The sequence below is a fragment of the Bombus flavifrons genome, chromosome 13, assembly GCF_040668555.2.
Source record: "Bombus flavifrons isolate JBK064 chromosome 13, iyBomFlav1_principal, whole genome shotgun sequence".
In the NCBI taxonomy this organism is placed as follows: Eukaryota; Metazoa; Arthropoda; class Insecta; order Hymenoptera; family Apidae; genus Bombus; species Bombus flavifrons.
Genome location: NC_138454.1, coordinates 6,689,737 through 6,710,151, shown reverse-complemented (window position 1 = coordinate 6,710,151; position 20,415 = coordinate 6,689,737). Strand labels below are relative to the sequence as shown.

At 40.2% G+C, this 20,415-nt stretch overlaps 1 protein-coding gene across 1 annotated transcript in view; it reads right to left on the bottom strand.

Moving 5' to 3' along the window:
- Nucleotides 1-6,185: 6,185 nt before the first annotated feature.
- The window catches only part of amon (prohormone processing protease amontillado), a 38,994-nt gene continuing 24,764 nt past the window's right edge, over nt 6,186-20,415 (bottom strand). The window contains 6 exon segments of the mRNA XM_069125625.1: nt 6,186-9,156; nt 9,262-9,379; nt 9,481-9,645; nt 10,033-10,266; nt 13,357-13,457; nt 17,941-18,153. Coding sequence (XP_068981726.1) covers nt 8,992-9,156; nt 9,262-9,379; nt 9,481-9,645; nt 10,033-10,266; nt 13,357-13,457; nt 17,941-18,153 — 996 coding nt within the window. The 3' untranslated portion in view covers nt 6,186-8,991.

Sequence of the window (20,415 nt, the reverse complement as noted above, 5' to 3'; positions counted from 1 at the left end):
AGTGGCGAAGGTAGAATTGGTAGGAAAGCACAAGATGCATGCGCGGAACACGACCGTGCGCGGATCCGGTTCCTCATGTTGTCGCCATATTGATCTTTCTGGTTTCACTCGGCGGACGCTGGCGAACTTCGAAAATCCCCTCGATCTTTCATCCATCGTATCGACATTTTCACTTTCGACGATTGCCGGGTCGATCACTGTTGCAACGATAAAACGACGATATGCGGGACGAAAGTAACTTCTGCTCCGAAAACCAGACAAAACGAAATGAAAAGCAACGAACCGCCGGTCAATTTACCAGCGATATACATTTTTCTACCGAGAGTACGCACACGCACGGCCAACAGCGTGCGTGTGTATGTAGGTCGAGTTAATGAAACACCAACGAAATCTTATATTTCGCGTGTCAATTTGCGCCGTACTCCTCTCTGCAGCCGCGCCACCGTTTATTATCCTGATCCTGCCGGACGAGTGGCAGTCGCGTATCCCTGAGTTTATGCAGCGAAACGAATGACATGCTCGAAACCGTGGTAAATGCTTCCATTTATACGGAAGCAACAGCTCGAGAAACGAGTACATCGTTATTTCGAATATTCCATCGCGAATAATTGTTGTTACGAAATTGCTCTCGATACGCTTCTGTAACTGACGTTTCAACCGTTCAGCCTTGAACCCGATCGGGATAGGTCGAGCTGTAAAGTGATTTGATCATTATACAGGGTGCTTGGTAACTGGTGGTACAAGCGCAAAGGGGGTGATTCTACGCGAAAAAAGAAGTCGAAAATATAGAATAAAAATTTGTCGTTTGATTCTTTGTTTTCGAGGAAATCGACTTTGAATTTTCGCTCGGTACGCGTGCACTTTATCACGTCTCGTTATAACGGATCTCATTGTAGATTTTTTAAAAAATAAAAAAAAAATTGTTATTCTATATTTTTGACTTCTTTTTTCGCGTAGAATCATCCCCTTTCCGCTTGTACCACCAGTTACCAACCACCCTGTATATACATATAATCTCTATGAACATAAGCGTGTTACGCTGTATGTGTTAAACACAAATGTTTAACACATTCACCTACGAACACAAAATATCTAGCGCGATTTGATCGAAAGATTTTTCCTTCTATCTTCGATGATACCATTCACCAACGTTCCTCCGTTGTTCATTCTTTGTACACTTGTCGCTGTAACTGGGATCAATTTGTCTACTCTTAATATGAAACAGGAATATGTACACACGTGTTGCAGATACTTATCTATTAACGAGATCCTGGTCACACGAGAGTTCCACGTTTATCTGTGATAAATAGCTTTCAAAACATAACTAGAAACATGTAATTTAATCGTCCTGAGATCTCAAGATTGAACAGACTCGCGTTTAAAGTCACTTAGACCGGCATCAATTTTCATCAATTTTCAATTACTGTCGTTTTATTAATACAAACTGATAATAGCTACCTGTTACTTTTATCGGTATCTTCCAACTGTATCACACTTGCGTGAAACAAGATCAGAAGGCAAAATTAGGTTAAAGAGGGCTTCGTTTAAGATGTATGTTATAAATGTGCAATAATTTAAAAGTAGCCAAATACGTATGGCCGTACATTAACAGCCGTCTACCGAGGAAAAAATACTGCCACTTTCTATAGCCAGAACGTTGTTATAATCTTGATATCGCTGGTACCGTGGCATTGTAATTTCGTGACGTTGAAGCATCGTTACATTATGACGTTTCGACTTATATCACCGGAATGATGTAAAGTCTTTATTAATTCAGGGGCTTGAAGTTTTCGAATATTTCTCCGCGTCTAGGCGAGCAGACTTGTACGACCGGAGCATTAATCGCGGAAGGGCTCGCTTGAATTTATGAAGCCGCGTAAATAACGTTTTAACAATGCCGACCCAATTATGCAAATTGGCAGTGCTCACGATCCGTTCTCGGAGCAGTTAATTACGCGGATCGATGGCAATCTGTCAAGCCTTGTGACTGGGAACGCGCGAGCCATTTTACTCGTTACTTACAAAAAAAAAAAGAAAAGAAATAAAAAGCAACCGACGTGACGCGGCGTAACGCGAGGAAGAAGAAAAGCCGCATTAACCAGCGGACCTGTCCGCGTCGCTAGAAACATTCGGATCTAGACTTCTAAACAATGGTTCCACGTCGTCAGAACTTCGTCGTTTCTACCGTTAATTGGAGCACGGCGAGTTAACTGAAAATTATTTTTAGGTCAAGACTGAGTCGTGTTTAACTATCGATTTGAAAAAAGCAAAAAAGGAAGGTGAGAAAGAGAAGGGAAAAAATGGTCGATGTTATCGCCATCGTCTTGGCGTCAACCAGCCGAAACAATCCATTAAAATATTCCATCTGGAACCAAATTCGGCCACGTTTTACAGTCGTCGTCGTCGTTCTCCTTTGGTCGTTCTATTTTTCTTTCTCTTTTCTTTTTTTTTTCGACGTTATTAGTGGAAACGTTCGTCACGTTATCGATTGGATAGCTGTTTAGAGAGAAGGGGAAATTGATTTTGGCGAAAACAGAAGGAACGCTCGGTCAAACGGTGATTTTCAGATAGACAAGCCAAAACGAGAAATCGCCGTGTCATTATTTCACGGTTCTTGCTATTTTACTCAGTTCGCCATTCATTGGTGAACGAAACTCGATTAAAAGGAGAACGCGAGATAGCTTGTTCTTTTTGCCGCGAAGAATCGTTGTCGGAATGAGACAAAAGCACGGCCGATAAATGGCTCGTGATATTCCGTTCTTGATGCAGCTTTGTGCACGGCTGATCCGTTTTTCGACGGCCGATCGCTTTGTATTTTCTCTTTGTATTTTCGCATTGGTTCAATAAAATACATTAAGCGCGTTACGAACGGAGCGCGACGTATGGAAGTTTTAATTTCGTTACAGGACACGTCGCTGCTTTCAGATTTTCCCGCCTGTTTCTATATTATTCCCTCTACGATGCAAATTTCCCCACCTTTCCCGGACAACCTGCTTATATTCAGCGCTGTACCCGAATCAGGAAAGCCAAGTACCATTCCATTAGAAATTAAAAGTCGTACGCGATTTTATTGCATGCTGTACCCCAAACACCGAGTCAAGATCTTTCCCCTTTACTTCCGCTTTTATGCCATTACATTTTTACGTCTTTGTACTTTTATGTCGATACCATACAAGGAATTCTGATTTTCCTAAGACCGATAACTTTAAAAAACCATTGAACATTTCTTCCATCGTTTAAGAGATTTAGAGTTTTCCTTGCTGGCTTTCTGTTCCCCTTATGCGTTGTCCGATTCAGAGTACTTCACAAAGCCTATCGGGTTATTACTGGATAAAATACGCGAAAATTCTCGTGTATATGATTCAAGAGTCAAAGTACACGCCATATCAGAGATTGGCGTTTGCTTGGCGGAGGTCAACTCGTTTTCAAATCGATCACCGCCCTTGCAAATTCGACAAATATTTGGATACCCAATTTGTCTCGTGCAAAATGTCTGGCGACAATTTTTTGGACAAGTCGTCACTCACTTTCTTATGTTCACGTCACTGGCATCGTTACTTTCAAACAACTCACTTCTCGACTGTCAAAGTTCCCTCATCTTGTTCAACATACGACAGACATTCTCTACCATTCATATACCTTCATACTGCGATGGTGATTGCAGTTAGATTTTCACCTTGACCTAACTGACCTTACAGTTAGATTTTCACGTCCATTTTCAAATTCCTTGCACGCCGATGCAATCTTCGTTTTCCCCAATATTAACGTGTCTGACAACAAATTTTTTCTTCGAGCGCACTCCAAGCGCTATTTTTCGAAAAAGTCGTAATATCAAAGAGCTGTTTGATAAGATGGAAAACACGGATCTAGTTGCGCGCGTTTGCATATGCAGTACGTAAATACAATTTTCTAAATTCTGTAACACTGTCGAAATCCAGTGTAAGTTTAAGTACTTGCTCTGACAAAATAATATAAAGGAAACTCGGAGTTATTTCGACGACGATACAAACTATTACAAACTCGCAGTGTATCCCGTGTAATTGTTGTATTAAAGTTTAAATGTTCCGTGTTAATCGGCGAGAGTCTCGTTCATCTAAAATTACTATCCTTACCGTCTTAACGGGTCGTAGAGAACTTTAGCGCGAAACTTCGTCGATAGAAATTGTAACGGAGATTTACGACCTCCGTCGACTACGTCACACTGCGGACTTGTCTCGTCGCGGCGCGTTAAACAGCGCTTAAAATAATATTATTCTTTGTACGCGCCGTTGCTTTCTTTTCGATAAATTTGTATTTACGTACCAAGCTACGTAGAGTTCCAGAGGAACATGCTATGACGATCTTTTTTTTTTAAATTCTTCTTCTTTATTCACGCACCAATCTTATTATTTATAACGTTTTCGCACAATTTGCAATGCTTGTTTTACCAGCATTCGCTCGATCTATTTACTCGTTCCACTTATTCCTTCACATTCGTTTTCCTCGCTTTCACCAATGTTCCAGCGGATATTTGTCCAGTGGATGTGACCTGTGTAGTCGCCTTGGTAGTAGTAACACACAGTGTTTTACGTATTTTGGTGCGTGTTGATTTTGACCTGATATTTTTCAACAGTTACAGTTGGTAACCAACTATTTTTGTGTATTCTGTGTTTTCTATATCGTTTTCCCTCGCCTACCGTACTGCATCAAGCATCATTCTCAATAATTTCGATCGTGCAGTTTTAATTTCCTCTCGTAGCTGTACTGCAGATATGCGCTCCATATCCACATTGGTTTAATCATCGTTGTGTCATCAGATATCGTCATTTTATTTATTATCTTCGGTTTCGATTTCCCGCTGATTAATCGATACAGCTTCTAATTTATCCAGTACAATCCCTAAGCGTTTCGTTTCTTTTGTCTATGGTACGATTGTTTGCTTTTTTATATTGGATCACCCTATAAGTAACGCAGAGTCGTTGGTTTACGTATTACCAGATGAAAATAAAAAATTACCTGCTAATTGGCAATCGATCAATGATGAATTTTCTTCTATTTTTTTTTTTTTTTTTTATAATTCACTGTCTTTTTCTGCGAAGTTTTCTATTGCAATTTTTTTCAAACTCCTTTTTATTTTACTTTGAGAAAAATCGTTTTTCTTATGGGATGATCCACTGTACGTACACCGCGCAATTATTCTTGCCGATTTCACGCGAAACATGTATTTGTACTTTTCTATGGATTAATTGTAATTTTCTTTCGTATCATCGATCAATGCAGTAGCTTTACTTTACGCGTTAAATTTCGTACTGTAGCGGAATCGTTGCCGATGTCGCGGACTGTGGGATCTTCCGCAAGGAATTTTTGAATTGCATGTTCCAGGATTGTGGAATTATTTTCAAAGAAGAAAAAAAACCATCGAATTCCTTATTTCTTTAGATGATCATGAATACGCATGATACGTGTCTATGTTTCGTTTTATAAGGAAATAATAGACGCACAATGTTTTTTGTTTTATATCAGTTTATTGAATTATGCACGAACATAATAATAGAAATAGAACGAAATGGATCACACTTAATTGAATAAAATAATATAAAACAGAAATTGTTGTTCACCTATTATCACCTTATGAAACGAAAGAAACTTTTCAGACAATCTATTTATTGTTTCCTCGATTCCCGCTAATTCAGAAAGTAACGGGACACGGTTGGGACAAGTTCGCCGGAAGTGGACCTCGACGATGAATTATGCACACGCGTGGACGTCATTGGCATTGGCTGAGGACCGGGAGAACTTGCGAAACTCGAAATTGATCGACATAGATCCGAGCGACGAAGCCGTACGTTTAAAAAGAAACAATTATAACTGTGATTCCAAACTTTGCTATGTCGATACGAGATATTCTACTTAGTTCTGATGCAATTAGAATCTGTTCTCCTTCAGTCAACGTTATCTTGTACGGTGTTTCTCTTGATTCGATAGTTTCTTGAAAACTGAAAGAACATTGCTTCGTAGATCGACAGAGAACAGAAGAACGGTCCGAATCGATCGTAACGTTTTACTGGCTGATTCAAGTCTTCGTGATAAGAATAAAAATGAAGAGAAACGAAGCGAGGAAGAGTGACGATTATCCAGAAATCGTTCAACTTGGATGAGGAGGCGGCGACGTGAATGGATCGCGGGTACAGCATATAAAAACGATGCAGGCCAAAAAATAAAGATTTTATTCATCCACGTACCTACATCACGTACAGAATAAGATTAATTAAATTCACTTCAACTATATAATATGTATATTTCTGTTGATGTTCTTCCTCAGTGTTTATGCACAAGTTTCGAACTCTCTGATCTCTACGTATCTAGAGTATCTACACGTCTTTTATCATTTCTTTTTTTCATATACTTTTTTTTTTGTTTTTTGATTTCTATATGATATTCTTCTCTTTTCTATCCTTTCGTTTAACCTGCGCGTCGCCTTCCTTCGCGTTCGCAAGGTCGGAAATCCTAAAATTCTTCGGGCAAACGTTTATGTGCAGTGCGGCGAGCACCGGCCAAGTTGACATTATATTACGACGTCATTATATAGTACAGCGCGTGCATGTTTCCTGTGGATAATTCGCTCGTTGTTAATTAACAGCTGTGCCTTCCACTTCGGTTAACTCTTTCGATTAGTCTCATTCTACGATCGTTACTGAATTACACGTTTCTTAAATAAAACAAGAGGCTCCTTTATATACGAGTACACATAGAGATCGTGTAAATATATAGAACGTTTCTCGAGGAAGACTCTGTGGCGAGATTGGGAGCCCAACCTCGTGGTCACGTTCGCGAAAACGCGTGGAAACGTGAATGCACGCAATCCCAATCGCGCCATCGAGTCTTCCCTCTCATTGATATACATACGTAGATCTGAAACAATCTTACAATTATCCTCTAGCCGACAAGAGGCGTCGGTGTAATTAATAGTAACGAAACTTGCAAGAGTTTCCTTGATTGGTAATCAATCGTCGGCCGATCGTATAATACTGATGGATGTCCCTGGCGACGAGACTTTTTTGTTTTTCCCTCGTAAAGTCACGAAACGTCTGCCGATCTGGAGGGAGCATTTAGTGGATACGCCCTAGCGAAATAATCTCTTGTTCGTCTTACAAAAAGCACATGGAATAATGGAAAAGTCACAAAACAGTATCAGCGAGTACATAAGCAAACCGGCCAATCGCCTCTTAAAAAGTAGAACACCGTTTCACTTGGAACGTTCTCAGAGAAATACAATCGAACGCGATATAATAAATTAAGAAGAGCGTGCGACAAAGTGGATCGATTGCGTGCTTCGAATCAAACTGGTCCATGCGTGCGAACGTCGAACCGGCATTATGTTCTTCTGATTCTACGTATCATTAAGAATTTTCTATACTAACGAGAAAGTCTCGAATTTCGACTCGCTACTGATATATATTTATATAATGTATCTCTTTCCGCGGTCGTTCCTCGCGCGGTTGTTCCTCGTCTGGCGAATTATCGATAAATTTTGTAAAAAATTATCCTTATTATCGGAAGTACGCTGTGCGTCGTGTGAAGGATTCGACACTCGTGGATATGTAAGTTCAAGGGTGAATAAGTTACAGATAAGTACGCTTCGCGCGAATATTTGTTAGAGACAGAAATGTCTGACGATAGGAATAGGAAATTTGTAGATGTAGTAACATCTGAAGCGCGCTAAAATCTTACCGATAAAAAGAACAGTCTGACCGGGGTCGTTCATAAAAAAATTAGATCCAAGAAACGAAATGTTACGTAACCCTCTGTTCAAAGTTCTGCATGCAGATCGATTAATTTAAAGCTTGAGTCGCTTAATCGGTGTAATGTTTCGTTTCTTGAGAAATTCATGTATATATAGTCGAAGATCTAACAATCTACGATTAGATATATCATCCAAAATATTCGTATCCTTCGAGAAACTTTCGAAATGCTTCTGAAATGCTTTCGGAAAAATCTTACAGGAAAAATCGCAAACGTTGACACGCGTGGACCGTCATTGTTCCTGTCTGCTCGTTTCCATGTTTCGTAATCCCTCCCAACTCGACACGCGCTAAAACACAGTTACGAATTCAATGGTTAATTGGTAATAAATGGATACGGACGGGCTCGTCGAGTTGCGAGGTCAATTCCGAATGATTATTGTTCCCAATTGAGACTCTTTGGCATAGCGTTCTTAAATTTGAGGATACCTTTCGTACATCAATACTATTCGATATTTTGTTCAATATCTTGTTCAATATTCTGTTTGATAGTTTGCTCGATATTTTGTTCGATAGTTTGCTCGATATTTTGTTCGATATTCAATGCTTCTTTGCGTTAGCGAAAGGACATGCCTCGTGGAATGAAACTGAAATCGTCGGTTTCCCTAGCCGTCGAACTTCGTTTAGTCTCCTCGAATGCTCACGCAGCAGTGATTACTCGGAAATGAACAGTAAACGTAATTTAGATAGATGTCAACTTCATAATTTCTAGATTAGTTTTTAATGTTGAATGAATCATGTCAAATAAGATATTGACGAGAGATCATCGAAAGAATTCGAACACGATATCGATAAACGCGCATGTTGTTCGCCTCTAATAAATACTCTAATAAATAATCATAAAGATAAAAACAACGATGATAAGTAGCACGACGCAAAATTATTCAGGCATAAATAATACACGATATCACAACGATATCACAACAAGAGAAATTACTCAGGCATAAATAATACACGATATCACAGGGATGTTCGCAAGAAACGTAGCTGTTCAAACATAAAATTCGAACGTAACTTGGCGATATCAGAGATCAGAATTGTCTATATACGAAGCTTCTTCATACAAGTAACCAACGAACGATTAAGAAAACACAGCGTGGTTGCGCTCGAATTTTGTTCCATCGCCTGTACAAATGAGATCCTTAAACAATAAGACTAGTCGCGTGAACATCTCTCGATATGAACGTATCTAGGGTCCTCAGGATCGTCGTTACATGGCTGACGATCGCTCCTCGTGAGCCTTTTTCACGATCGCCAATTTCGAGTGCGGATCCGCCGCCGGAAGCCCGGTGTAAGGGGGCTCTCTGGTACCATGCAGCATCAGGGTCCATTCTTTGAACCAACCGTGTTGCGGAGTTTGAGTATTGAAGCTCACCTGAAAGAAATTTAGCTTTATCGACTGTTTAAAATATATTAACGTTTATAATTTCATTACCATTAATTAACTGAAACTTATTAACTGAAATTTTCATTTCGATACCTCCAACAACCAACTGCCTTGAGGATACTCTCCCCAGGTGTGAGTCGTCATGAAAGGCCATTTCGTAAAGCCATCTCTGTGATCGTCGTCGTTTATCCTTCGGCTAAGGATCATCGATCTGAAACCGGTCTCTCCGTTAACTGTGACATTTCAGCTGGAAATCTTAGAACCATCTTAGGACAAAACGATCAACAGCCTGCACGAAACTGGTCGACGTACCTAGTCCCCATGGGAGAAGTTAGGAACAACTCCAGATCACCTCGGCGTGTGGCGTTCACGGAAATGACGGCCTGCACGTGTTCCAGATAGTTGACGGCGTACTCGGTACCGGCGCAGGCATCAGTCTTTATTTTCAACAGAATCGATCGATCGCTTGTCACTTCCCTGAAAAGGAAATTGACGGGCGTTCGTCGTCGAACTAGCGAAGGAGCTTAAACGCTACAGCAAATTCCCTGGGAAAAGGTTATCGAGGAAAACGTGCCCCGATCAGAAACGTCGATGCAAGGAAAACGCGTTAAACAGAAAAATAACATTAATCGCGTGTAGACTAAAGCAGACAGGGTGTAGCAGAATGTAACGCGCTACAGGAGGAAATCGAGGAGGCCAAAATCGATACCTCGGTCATCCACGAATCATAATTTAGTAAGCGTTCACTGTTCAATCTACATGGTGTTTGACTCTCGAGCAGGGAAATAGAAAAGGACAAGGCATTCCTCCCCTCTTAGTTACGAACCCCTAAGGCGGAATCGATAGCAGCACGAAAATACTCACTGACTTTCGAGCACTGAACCAGCCTCGCAGTGATACCGTGGCGGCACAGTTTTCCAATTTTTCGCCAAAGCGACCATCGCTCCAGCATCCAATACACCGTAACCGAAAAGATGATTGAATTCGAGACCAACTCCATTCATCGTCCAATGGAATCTTCCCTTGGCATCGAACAGCGAATTCCTCTTCGACGTTAGGACCGTCAAGTGTTGCACGTCACGCCAGGTCAACTGCGGACTGAAATTAGAATCAATGGTTCATTGTATGCTTCTCTTTTACATAATTATATTCGATTCTATGAAATTTATTAAAAACTTTTTGATCTTCCATCGACGGATTCGTAACACTAATACGCTTGTGGAAATTGAACAAAAGAAAATCACGCGTTCGATTAAATACGAATAAGTTGAACTGACTTGGTCCGATTAATTATCGAGCGCGCTGTTGTGCGAAATTCTTTGCAACTCGTTCAGTAAAAATGTCTGTACCAAGTTTAGAGACAGGAAGAGAAACATTTTCGGTACATTTGCCGAGGAACCAACCATTTGCAAAGGAATCGATATTTGCCGGTATCAGTGGACGATCAAAGGAACTGCAACAAGAAAACACAGGGCTCAGAAAGCACGCGAGCATCGAAGAGACAGCGTGGTGCATTAAACCTCGGCCTTTCAACGTCACATCCTCTGTTACTAGGTCACGTTTCACCGACTGTGTTCGACGAAACACGGAGCCCCCATTAGCGCAGCTTTTGCTCTCCGTAAGCTGCTGCTCTGTTTTTCAATTTTCACGACTCCCAACGACCAGCGCTCGGTTTAAATCGCGGCCCAATTACCCCTTTGAATAAGTTGAAATTTATCCTCGCTGTCGTTTCCAACAATCGTTTCTCGAAATTATCGCGATTCATTCATACCTACAGGTACATTCTCACCTGGAATATTTCGAACCATTCCTTTCCTTTTAGTTGCTCCTATCGACCCGTGATTTTTCAGTAGAACGGATCAACGATATCTGGTCCGAAATTTTCAAGAAATACGATACAACAAGATCTCGTCTAAATCTCGTACGTGCAAGTGTGCGGTAGCTATAATTCTGTAGAAAATTCTCTAGAGATCTGTAGTAGTAGGGTGATTACATCAATTTTTATCGATCGTGATGCTAAATATTTCATATCAAACGCGATACCTACGCAGCGTCGTTTACGTCACAATTTGCAATATCGTTTGTTCAGTAACGAACGATAAAACTGTAAGCTGCATCGTATTTCAGGCAGATGGTACTTGCCGCTTTTTAGTGCTTTCGGATCACTCTCACGCTGATGCGGCTACAAAAAGTCTCAAAGCGTATAGCGTGATAATTTGCAATTGAATGGCTCTCTCCTAAATTGCAGTTTATTACGTGTGTTGCAGTGCAACGATAATATCATGAAACTATCGAGCCTTTAGAAATAATAAATTATTCCTTAAATTATCTTATCTTTCTTCATTTCTTTAAATCATTTCATTTCTTGCCGCGTTTTATACAATATCGATTTCACCTCAAGTATCAGAACCAACTTCTCTTATCTTTAATCGATTTCCGTTTTTACCGTACTTTTTCCTCTCTGTTTTATACTTTTAGTTTTGCAATTTACTTCTGTTTTTCTTTCATTCTCTTTTACTATACCTTTTACCTCCTCCATCGTTGTTTGACATCGGTTCCTTTTTTTTTTTTTTACCTTTCCATGCTTTCCTTTGCATCACGCCCTTTTACCACCTTTTTCCTATCTTCTTTTACTCGACGCACTTTTTATCTCTCTTCTGCCGTTTAACCTTCATATTTCGTTCCACCCTTTCCCTGTTTTCTTTCCTTCGCCATAAATTTCTTGTTATATCTTTTACAGATCATTCACGTCGAGTATTTTCGATCTCTCGTACGATTGCACGACAGTTGAACCTTAACGCGAGTTAGAGTCAGAGCACAAATTATAATAATATTATTTATTATATATAATATGTAATATTATAATAATATTAATATTATTTATTTTTCTCGTACTTCGTCGCTCCTCGTGCTTTCGAAATGAAATGAAATATGACGTATATCATAATTTATTCGTATGTTGCATGGCAATTTTGCCCTCTGCTTGCGAATTCTCTCTATACACGTATAATAGAGTCACAATGGTAGATACAAATTAACGTTATTGCTAATTATCTACCCACGTCACCATTGATGGAGAAGTATCTTCGGTATTTAACACCCATGAGTCAGAGCTCGCGTCGATGGCTATCGAAATTGCTAATTCACATCGCTTTATCGTCGATATTCGTGTAAAATTTATTTGCTCGACAGCGCGGTTAATCATTCATTTACCTTATTTCCTTTAATAGAAAAACGAGTATCGCGAAAATACCGAGCCCGTATCGTTCTCGTTCAACCGTAAGCGTCTATCTATTTCCGTTCGCCAGCGAAATTTGAATATGCAAATTAAACGTTAAATATAAACGAGCAGAAAATGTTTTGCAATTAAGTTTCGATCAATAATTCTATATTTATTCCTAAAACATCGATCGAGCTTACCAATTACTGTAAGTAGTAAAGTACAAGCTCGAGAATGCTCGAGAATTGAATCGTGAAATCATCGAGAAAACGCTAACTATCAAAAATTAATGTCTCATTATAAACACTTGCACAAATCACACGCCACAAACGTCGAGATCATTGCAGGTTCTTTTATTCGTAATTTTCTCACTGAATTACTTAATATCAAAGATAAGGAAAAAGTCGAGCAGCAATGTATATGTGTATTTAAAAACTTACATCACACGAATGCTAATGAACGAATTTCCTTCGGATTAAAAGCAAGTTATCTGGTTGTACTAATTGCAACCTTGTTGCAAGCTCTGTAAGATACGTAAGAATGTATATCACTGTGTATATCATATCACTGTAAGAATATACAGGGTGGTTGGTAACTGGTGGTACGCGAAAAAAGAAGTCGAAAATATAGAATACAAATTTTTCGTTTGGGGCTTTGTTTTCGAGAAAATCGGCTTTGAATATTCGCTCGGTGCGCGTGCGATACGTTATAACGGATCTCATCGTAGATCGTTGTCTCGATGGAAAAATTAAAAAAAAAATTAAAAAAGAACTTTTATTCTATATTTTCGACTTCTTTTTTCGCGTAAAATCACCCCCTTTCCGCTTGTACCACCAGTTACCAACCACCCTGTATATCACTGTGTATATCATATCACTGTAAGAATATATAATACACAAGACTATCTGTAGCGGAGAGGAGATCAAAGAATTCTTCGACATAATATTAAAATTGACTGGCGCACTTACTTGGCTTCGAGGGCAAGTGCAAACACTCCCGCAGCCTCGGGTGCAGCGGCTGAGGTACCGCTGTGCGTCGTCGTGCATTTGCCGTAAAGGTCAGTGGTGGCCTGGAAAAAAGAAAAGGAAAATATATCGTCTAAATGCAATTGCAAGTCAGTAACCGCTCTCTGTCTGTCTCTGTCTCTCTCTCTCTCTCTCTCTCTCTCTCTTTCTTTTTCTCATTTACCGGCTGAAATTAGAACGTACTTTAACTGTTATTTGCATTTTAATGACCCTACAGCACGTTTTAATTGTAATTACGTTTTCAAAGCGTCCTCTGTATTCACGTAGGTAGTTTGTCATGCGCCTGTTACCCGAAAGATTTTACGTGGCGGAATTTTGAATGCTCTTTTAGCGGGTTTTCTTCTCGACGCTCGGTCCGTTGTTCACAACGCGGCGTAATATTTTTACGTTTCCAAGCGAGACGGGAACACATGAGAACGTTGAATCGCGTACGAGCTAATCCGAGTATCGTACACTGCCATTATATGGGAATAGTTTCGACTTGAAACGATCGTAAAAAGCGTGGATCGTTCTAGAAGATTGAACGTAGCAACTCGTACAGAAGGAATTAAACGTTCTATTTCCAAACGTTGTAATTTCCTCGAGTGCAATCGCGCGTGTTCCGCGTATATCGAGAAAGTTTCTATAAATATATGCGATAAAGTTGCTATAAATATCCGCCGTAAAAAACGTAATCGTTTCAGTGAACCTCCGCTTAAGACTAAGCACATCTTTATGTGGTGAAGTAATTCAAAAATCGACCATTTCTTAATAGTCCAGTCGGTTCTGGCAATTTCTTGTAAGAACTGAAATTTTATAAAACGTTTTTACAAGCGTGCGAAATACCTTCACGAGCTACGGTGAATTGTTTAAAATACAGCGATACAATTTGGAAGGAGAAGAAGAAAAAAATAAATGTGAAAAGAATCGATTGGATCGAAATAAAAAAGTAATCCCTTTCTTTCACTTAGCACGCAGACAATCGGCATTGGAATAAATCTTATTTGAAAGTGGTCCTTGTAAACCGTGCCATGGGCGTCCACCCCCGTTTTCTCTCCTTTATTTTCCCCTTCGCTCAACCGTGAAATTTTCGTGGAACAGAGAGAGAGTGCAGGAAATCCGAGCGGACCGTGTTCATCCATAAAATCCCGAGCTATCGAGCGCAAAAACGTTCAGGAACGAGGGCAAAATCTATTCAGGAACATGCTCGCCGCTGATATGGGTGTTGTGAACGAAACGACGTGACACGTTGTTAACAACCAGTTTATACAAGATTATCGAAAAAAGAGTCTTGTTATCGTGGAACTCGCGTTTTGTCCTCGACCACGTCAGCGTAAACTTCCTTCGTTAACTTTCGTGTTTAAATATCGATTTCTCTCGAGTGTGCTTCATGAAGTGGTTGGCAACATCAAACAGTATCTTTTATTTAACTCAACGGTACATTCGTTTCTCGAATCGCATCTGTTCACTTCTTCTGTCTCTTTCCGTGCTTTTCATCGTTATGAAATGACGAGCTCGTTCGATTTTCCGGCTTCATAAATTCAAACGATCGATACATTTCTCCATTTGATTTAGCAGTATACTCGGATCCTCGAATCACACCTGTTCGTTCCTTCTGCCATTCTACGTGCCTTGTTGTTACGGGACGACTGCTTTTCACGAGGATCGTTCTCGTTGAGTCAATAAAAGAAAGGAACCACGAATAACAGCGGCAATCCTTCTTTTCACGCGAGGAAGCTTCCATACCAGAGCATATATCGACGATGAGCGTCCATAAAGCCGCGGTATAAAGTTTACGAGGAAATCAGAAAAGCTTTCATGAGCTAAGAACAGGAATTTCTCGTCCACGTTAATCCCTAGCGATGAAAACGATCTTCTCGCGAGTTACGCTTCCGCCAACAGCCTTTCTTTCAGCTGACATGTGCAAGAAGGCGAAGATATGGTTTAATATTCCATCCTGTTCGACACGTTTCGCATATCGATCCAACGTCTCTGGAGGATAATGTGTGTCCATGTCCTCGTATCGAATACCTATTCTCTCGTCCCAATTCCTAGAATACGTCAAATAGTCGCAAAAGCCCAAGTTGATCTATAATTTTCGAACATCCCATAAGCAAGATATGTCAGATTGAACGAGCGCAAAGTGTCTCGACACGACTAACCATCAGACTAACCATCTAATCTCGTCTTTGCTGCACGAATAATAAGGACCGTGCCGGGGCAAAATTTCATTCCAGTTCGCGATCATCTTCCCTCTTCTCGTTGCTGTTCCTCGCCTCTGAAAGTAGGTAACCATCTAGGAGTTTTATACGATAGTTACTCTGGAGAGTACTTTCAAATTGTGTATACACTTAGGACTAGCTTCGAGAATTCTTACTTTAAGATAGACGATGGAAAAACTTGCACGTTTTCTTATATGTTCTATAAGCAATTCCTCGTTCGCTGAAGCGAGTGATAAAACTGTAAAACAACATGCCCTCGCGCTCAGATGCAGTGTTCGCTTCACGATAAACACTTTCGTCGCCAACTGGTGATAATTTTTCTCTCAAATGGATATCCACCACACGGGAAGATCCACGTAAAGTTAACAGGAAATTAAATTCAAGCTTCGCACGCCTTTACGCACCAACGACATTTTTCCTGCTTTTTAAACGAAGACGCCTCTATTTACCAGAGGATACGTGGCGCTCCTGCTGAGCAACCGGGAGTTCTTCTATTTCCCCAGCCAGCATTTCGCCCATATTATTTCAGCAGGATGCTCCTCAATTCCCTAGACTAGCGTGATCTACTGCTGCGTTAAAAGTGGCCCACGCTAAGCACCGTAATAACGCTGGAAAAATGCAGCGCAGGAGTTGAAACAGGTAATTCCCTCTGATCCTGCCATGATACATTCATAAACTTCTTATCTTAACTTTCTTCCACTTGATAGGTAAAACGAACCAGTCTTGTCGAGCCGTGGAATAAAATTTCGACGAGAGCCTTCTTACGATATGACTTATACCCTTTATCGTGCGCCGAGTGAACTGTAGAAAAATTGACGAGCTTTCTCTTCGTGTGTGCTCACGCCTACACGTTGCTCGACGGCATTTTATACCTCGCTATGCGATATTATATTTCCTACCTACATCTTTATCCCAATTTAACAGCTCCTTCTTTCAATTCGCCAGTTCGTTTTTTCGTCCATCTCGCGAGCACGAACAAGAAGGATCGTATTACGATCATCGATGGTTGTTGATATTTCGCAGCCGAAATACGATATTCGTTCTCAGTCAATTTATCTTAGAAAATCGGCTGTGACTAAGGTAATGTTTCGTCGACTTTCTTCCACGTCTTTTCCTTCCTTTTTTTTTTTTTTTTTTTTTTTTTTTTTTTTTTTTTTTTTTAATCTTAACATCATTCGTTGAAAGGAAGGTTCATGGAATCGGAAGACGTAGATATATATATCGGGTGACCTGAGGACCGAGGTAACACGAACTGCCACTGTTATCCACTCTAATTAGAGAGTGGCCTTTGTCTGGTCATTAACTAACAAGCCGGTAACAAAGCAATTTTCCAAGTAGGTGCAAGCTGCGGTACGTCGAGAAATAAGAATCACTGTAATTGTTTCTTCGTACAGTGAACACGACTTTCAACGCTGTTTCGTCTTGTTCGTTTGCGCGTTGATTTACTACACGAGGAAACATATTAATATAATAAACCAAGTGTGAAAATTGCAAAATATATTTGATAAGAAACTATAGAAAGAAACGCGGGAAATGTCTGCGAGAAGTTAACATGGTTCATTCAAGTCGCACGTACCAGCGAAGCAGCAAGATTCTTGGCTCGTGTTCACGAAATTAACTTATTTTTACTTGAGTCCTCGCGTATTTCCTCCGCGAAGCTGGAATTCTTTCTGCCGTGTTCCAGATACTTGCGAAATTGCGTTATCGTGACTTCGGCCGCAACTCGAACAGCAAATTCCACAAACATGGCTTGTAACTTCGTGTACGATGAGGTGGCACGTTGCAAACGTTTCGCAAAAATATCGAAGATTCTAGGGAAACTTTCTATCAGAAAGTCTGTCGAAAATTAATCGAAAGTTTAACACACTTCGAAGGATAAATACAAACTTTCTATACAATAATCGCGCTGCTAAATTGTTAAAAAAGATATTAAACATCGAGGAAAGAATATAAAGAAACATCGAATCTTCTAATTTTCTACAACGAAACAACGAATTCCGTAATACTTAAACCGATAATCCTCGAAACTCTTCAAAGTTCTCGTCTTATCCTCTGATTCTTATCCTAAGTCTATAAGACTTTCAAAATTCATAAATATTTGGAAAGTTCGAGACATTAACGTCTTCTAAAGACCCTCCGTAATCCCAGTTCTATACATATTTCCCATAAGATAGCCCAGTTCTATACATATTTCCCATAAAATACCGCAGTTCTATACGTATATCCCATAAAATTGTTAGAGCCCTCGAATCTCACGAATCCATTAAAAATCCCCTAAAATTCCGAGCAAGCTCGCAGAGTCTGTGGTACGTTTCATGCCACTTACTACTCCAATATTGGGATCCTTAGCGCCGTTGCTGAACGTTGAGGCCAAAGTGCTCGAACAGCTCTCATCGTAATGAGCGTTTTGCCCGTCGTTGATGGCGCTGTTAATACTGATAGTCCACATACTCGCTGCATAACCATCGCAATTGCAGTCGTCCTCTTCACCGCCGTCACCGGAAGCCCACACGTAAATGTTACCTAATCCTCTTCGACCCTGTGAAGCAGGTATATCCAGTTTATCAAACATTAAACGTGTAAAATCTCTGTTAACTTGTAGACGATTTAAATTCTCATTTAAATTACGCTCAAGTTGTTTTGGCCAAAATTATAATGACTCGGCTCTATTACTCCTCTTTACGCGTATTGTCGAGCTCCGTATAAAGTTAAATTTAATTCTAACGACAAGGACATTTTACATTTAAAATTAACTGAGAAAGTCAGCGAATAAAAGTTAGTTTCATACTTCCATCGGTTACCATATCTTGACACGCGTGGAAGACTAATTCCACACAGCGTTAGAAATTGTTTTAAAAGAAAAGGAAGAAAGATGCTAATTTTTGGGACATGCTGTTACGTCTTTTTCATTTTTCTTCGCAGATCTAGTCCTTTTTTCTGCCCGGGGCTTGACAAATATCTTGCAAGTAAAATTGCCATACGTTCCATTTCCGCGAGAACTACGATGAAGTTTCCCGATTTATTGGAATTTAAGAGACCAGTAGTATTTCTTCTTAGAAGTATTTCTCAAATATAACGAAGATGGAAGATCGTGGCGCAGAAACACGTACACTTGGAGTTTATTTCTCGGTCGACAGCTACGTCCCCGAAGAACTTCCGCTCCCAATTGGCTGGCAGCGCGGCGTAACAACCTGTCACAAATCGAGTGTGTGACGACTGGTTGTTAAGGGGAAATTCCGAAACGGGAGACGTGGTCCCTGAAATATCCGTGAACAGAGCGGATCTTGACACTTATCGATTGATGCTTCTGTCGTTCTCAGCGAAAGATCGTCATAGCGTGGTGTAATTGGAAAATAGAAGTTGCCGAGCAATTGGAAAAGTTCGATGGAAAATAATTAAGAATCGACGAGCGTGCTTTTTAATACGCGCTTCCTCTTTCGATATAGTTTGAAAACACGAGTGCAAACTAATTTGCAACAACGGGACAAGCGCAACGCAAATAAACATACGAGATTCGATGAAATGAATTACTCGGTTAATTAGTAGTAGTCACGTTCACGCTACGAGTACGATAAACAGTCACGCGTCGATCGACGTTCCAGCTTCCAACGAGTCCTCGAACATCTCGTTCCGATTCTCGTAATTACATTCCAAATCTAATGATCGCCGCGAGCCATCGACAGCAACAAATACGAATGCAGCTGCTTTTCTTCGAATCTGTCTAATCCTTGCCTCTAAATTACACAGTTAGAATTATCGTGATGGAGAAAAGTGATCGTAAGCTACGTCCGTGGCTTTTACACGAATCGATTTCATTATCTCGGTAATTAAGTCTACTCGAGTACGCCGTCTTTTCGATGAAAATTATCGACGCTTTCGTTCGCAATGACGTGGACACTGATTGGATTCGAAGCAATTATTGGCTACTCGTTCGTGGTTTATGGGAATTGCGGAAACTCGACCAAGTCGAGTTTTCTCGGAAAAATCGAAGCACGTCTTGCGTGTTCTCCCTTCAGAGTTCGAAACACGTACTTATTACATGCTTGACAAATCCAATTCCATCTACGACGTGTACAACACGACGTTCGTTCGAAAATTCTTTTGCAATCTCGATAACTTTGCTTGTAAGATAAATAATTCTGCCTTTATCCTGTGTGCTACCCACGATTCAAATTTAAAATAGGACGATGATCTTGACAAAGAAATCGTGAAAAAGATGGAAACGTGGCGAGTACGTTCTGTCGAGGAAAACTTTAATTACTCGATGTTATTAACGCTATACGCGAAACTCTGACGAATAGTAGCGAACCAAAGGATGTATTCATGAGCTTTCACGCAGAACGATCGATGGAGTCGAAGGATACTTTGTTTACAGACGGCTTGAAAGCACCGTTGAGCGACTTCCGTTGACGTGACGACCGTCAGAAATTCACGGCGCAATTACAAAGTTAATTAGGACACCGTTTCTGCAAAGACGAAGTTGGCGAATTAACTTTATTACCTCTTGACCTTTCTTCCCATGGAAAAACAAATTCTCTCGGTTGAAGACGGAAGACGAAGAGAGAGCGAGAAAGATTTGGTAATTAAAAGAAACTTCGGTAGAAGTTGCATACGAACAGCGTTCAAACTTATTATAACTCGTGAAATATTGAAAATTGTGACAGGCCGAGCAACGATAAAAATTATGCAATTAAATCGTCGTATAAAATTGTTAGGAGAGTGAACAAAGGAAAACATGATAAGTAAATTAAACGTGGGAAATATATATAGCGACAGAGGGTGGAAATGCTAAGCATCAAAA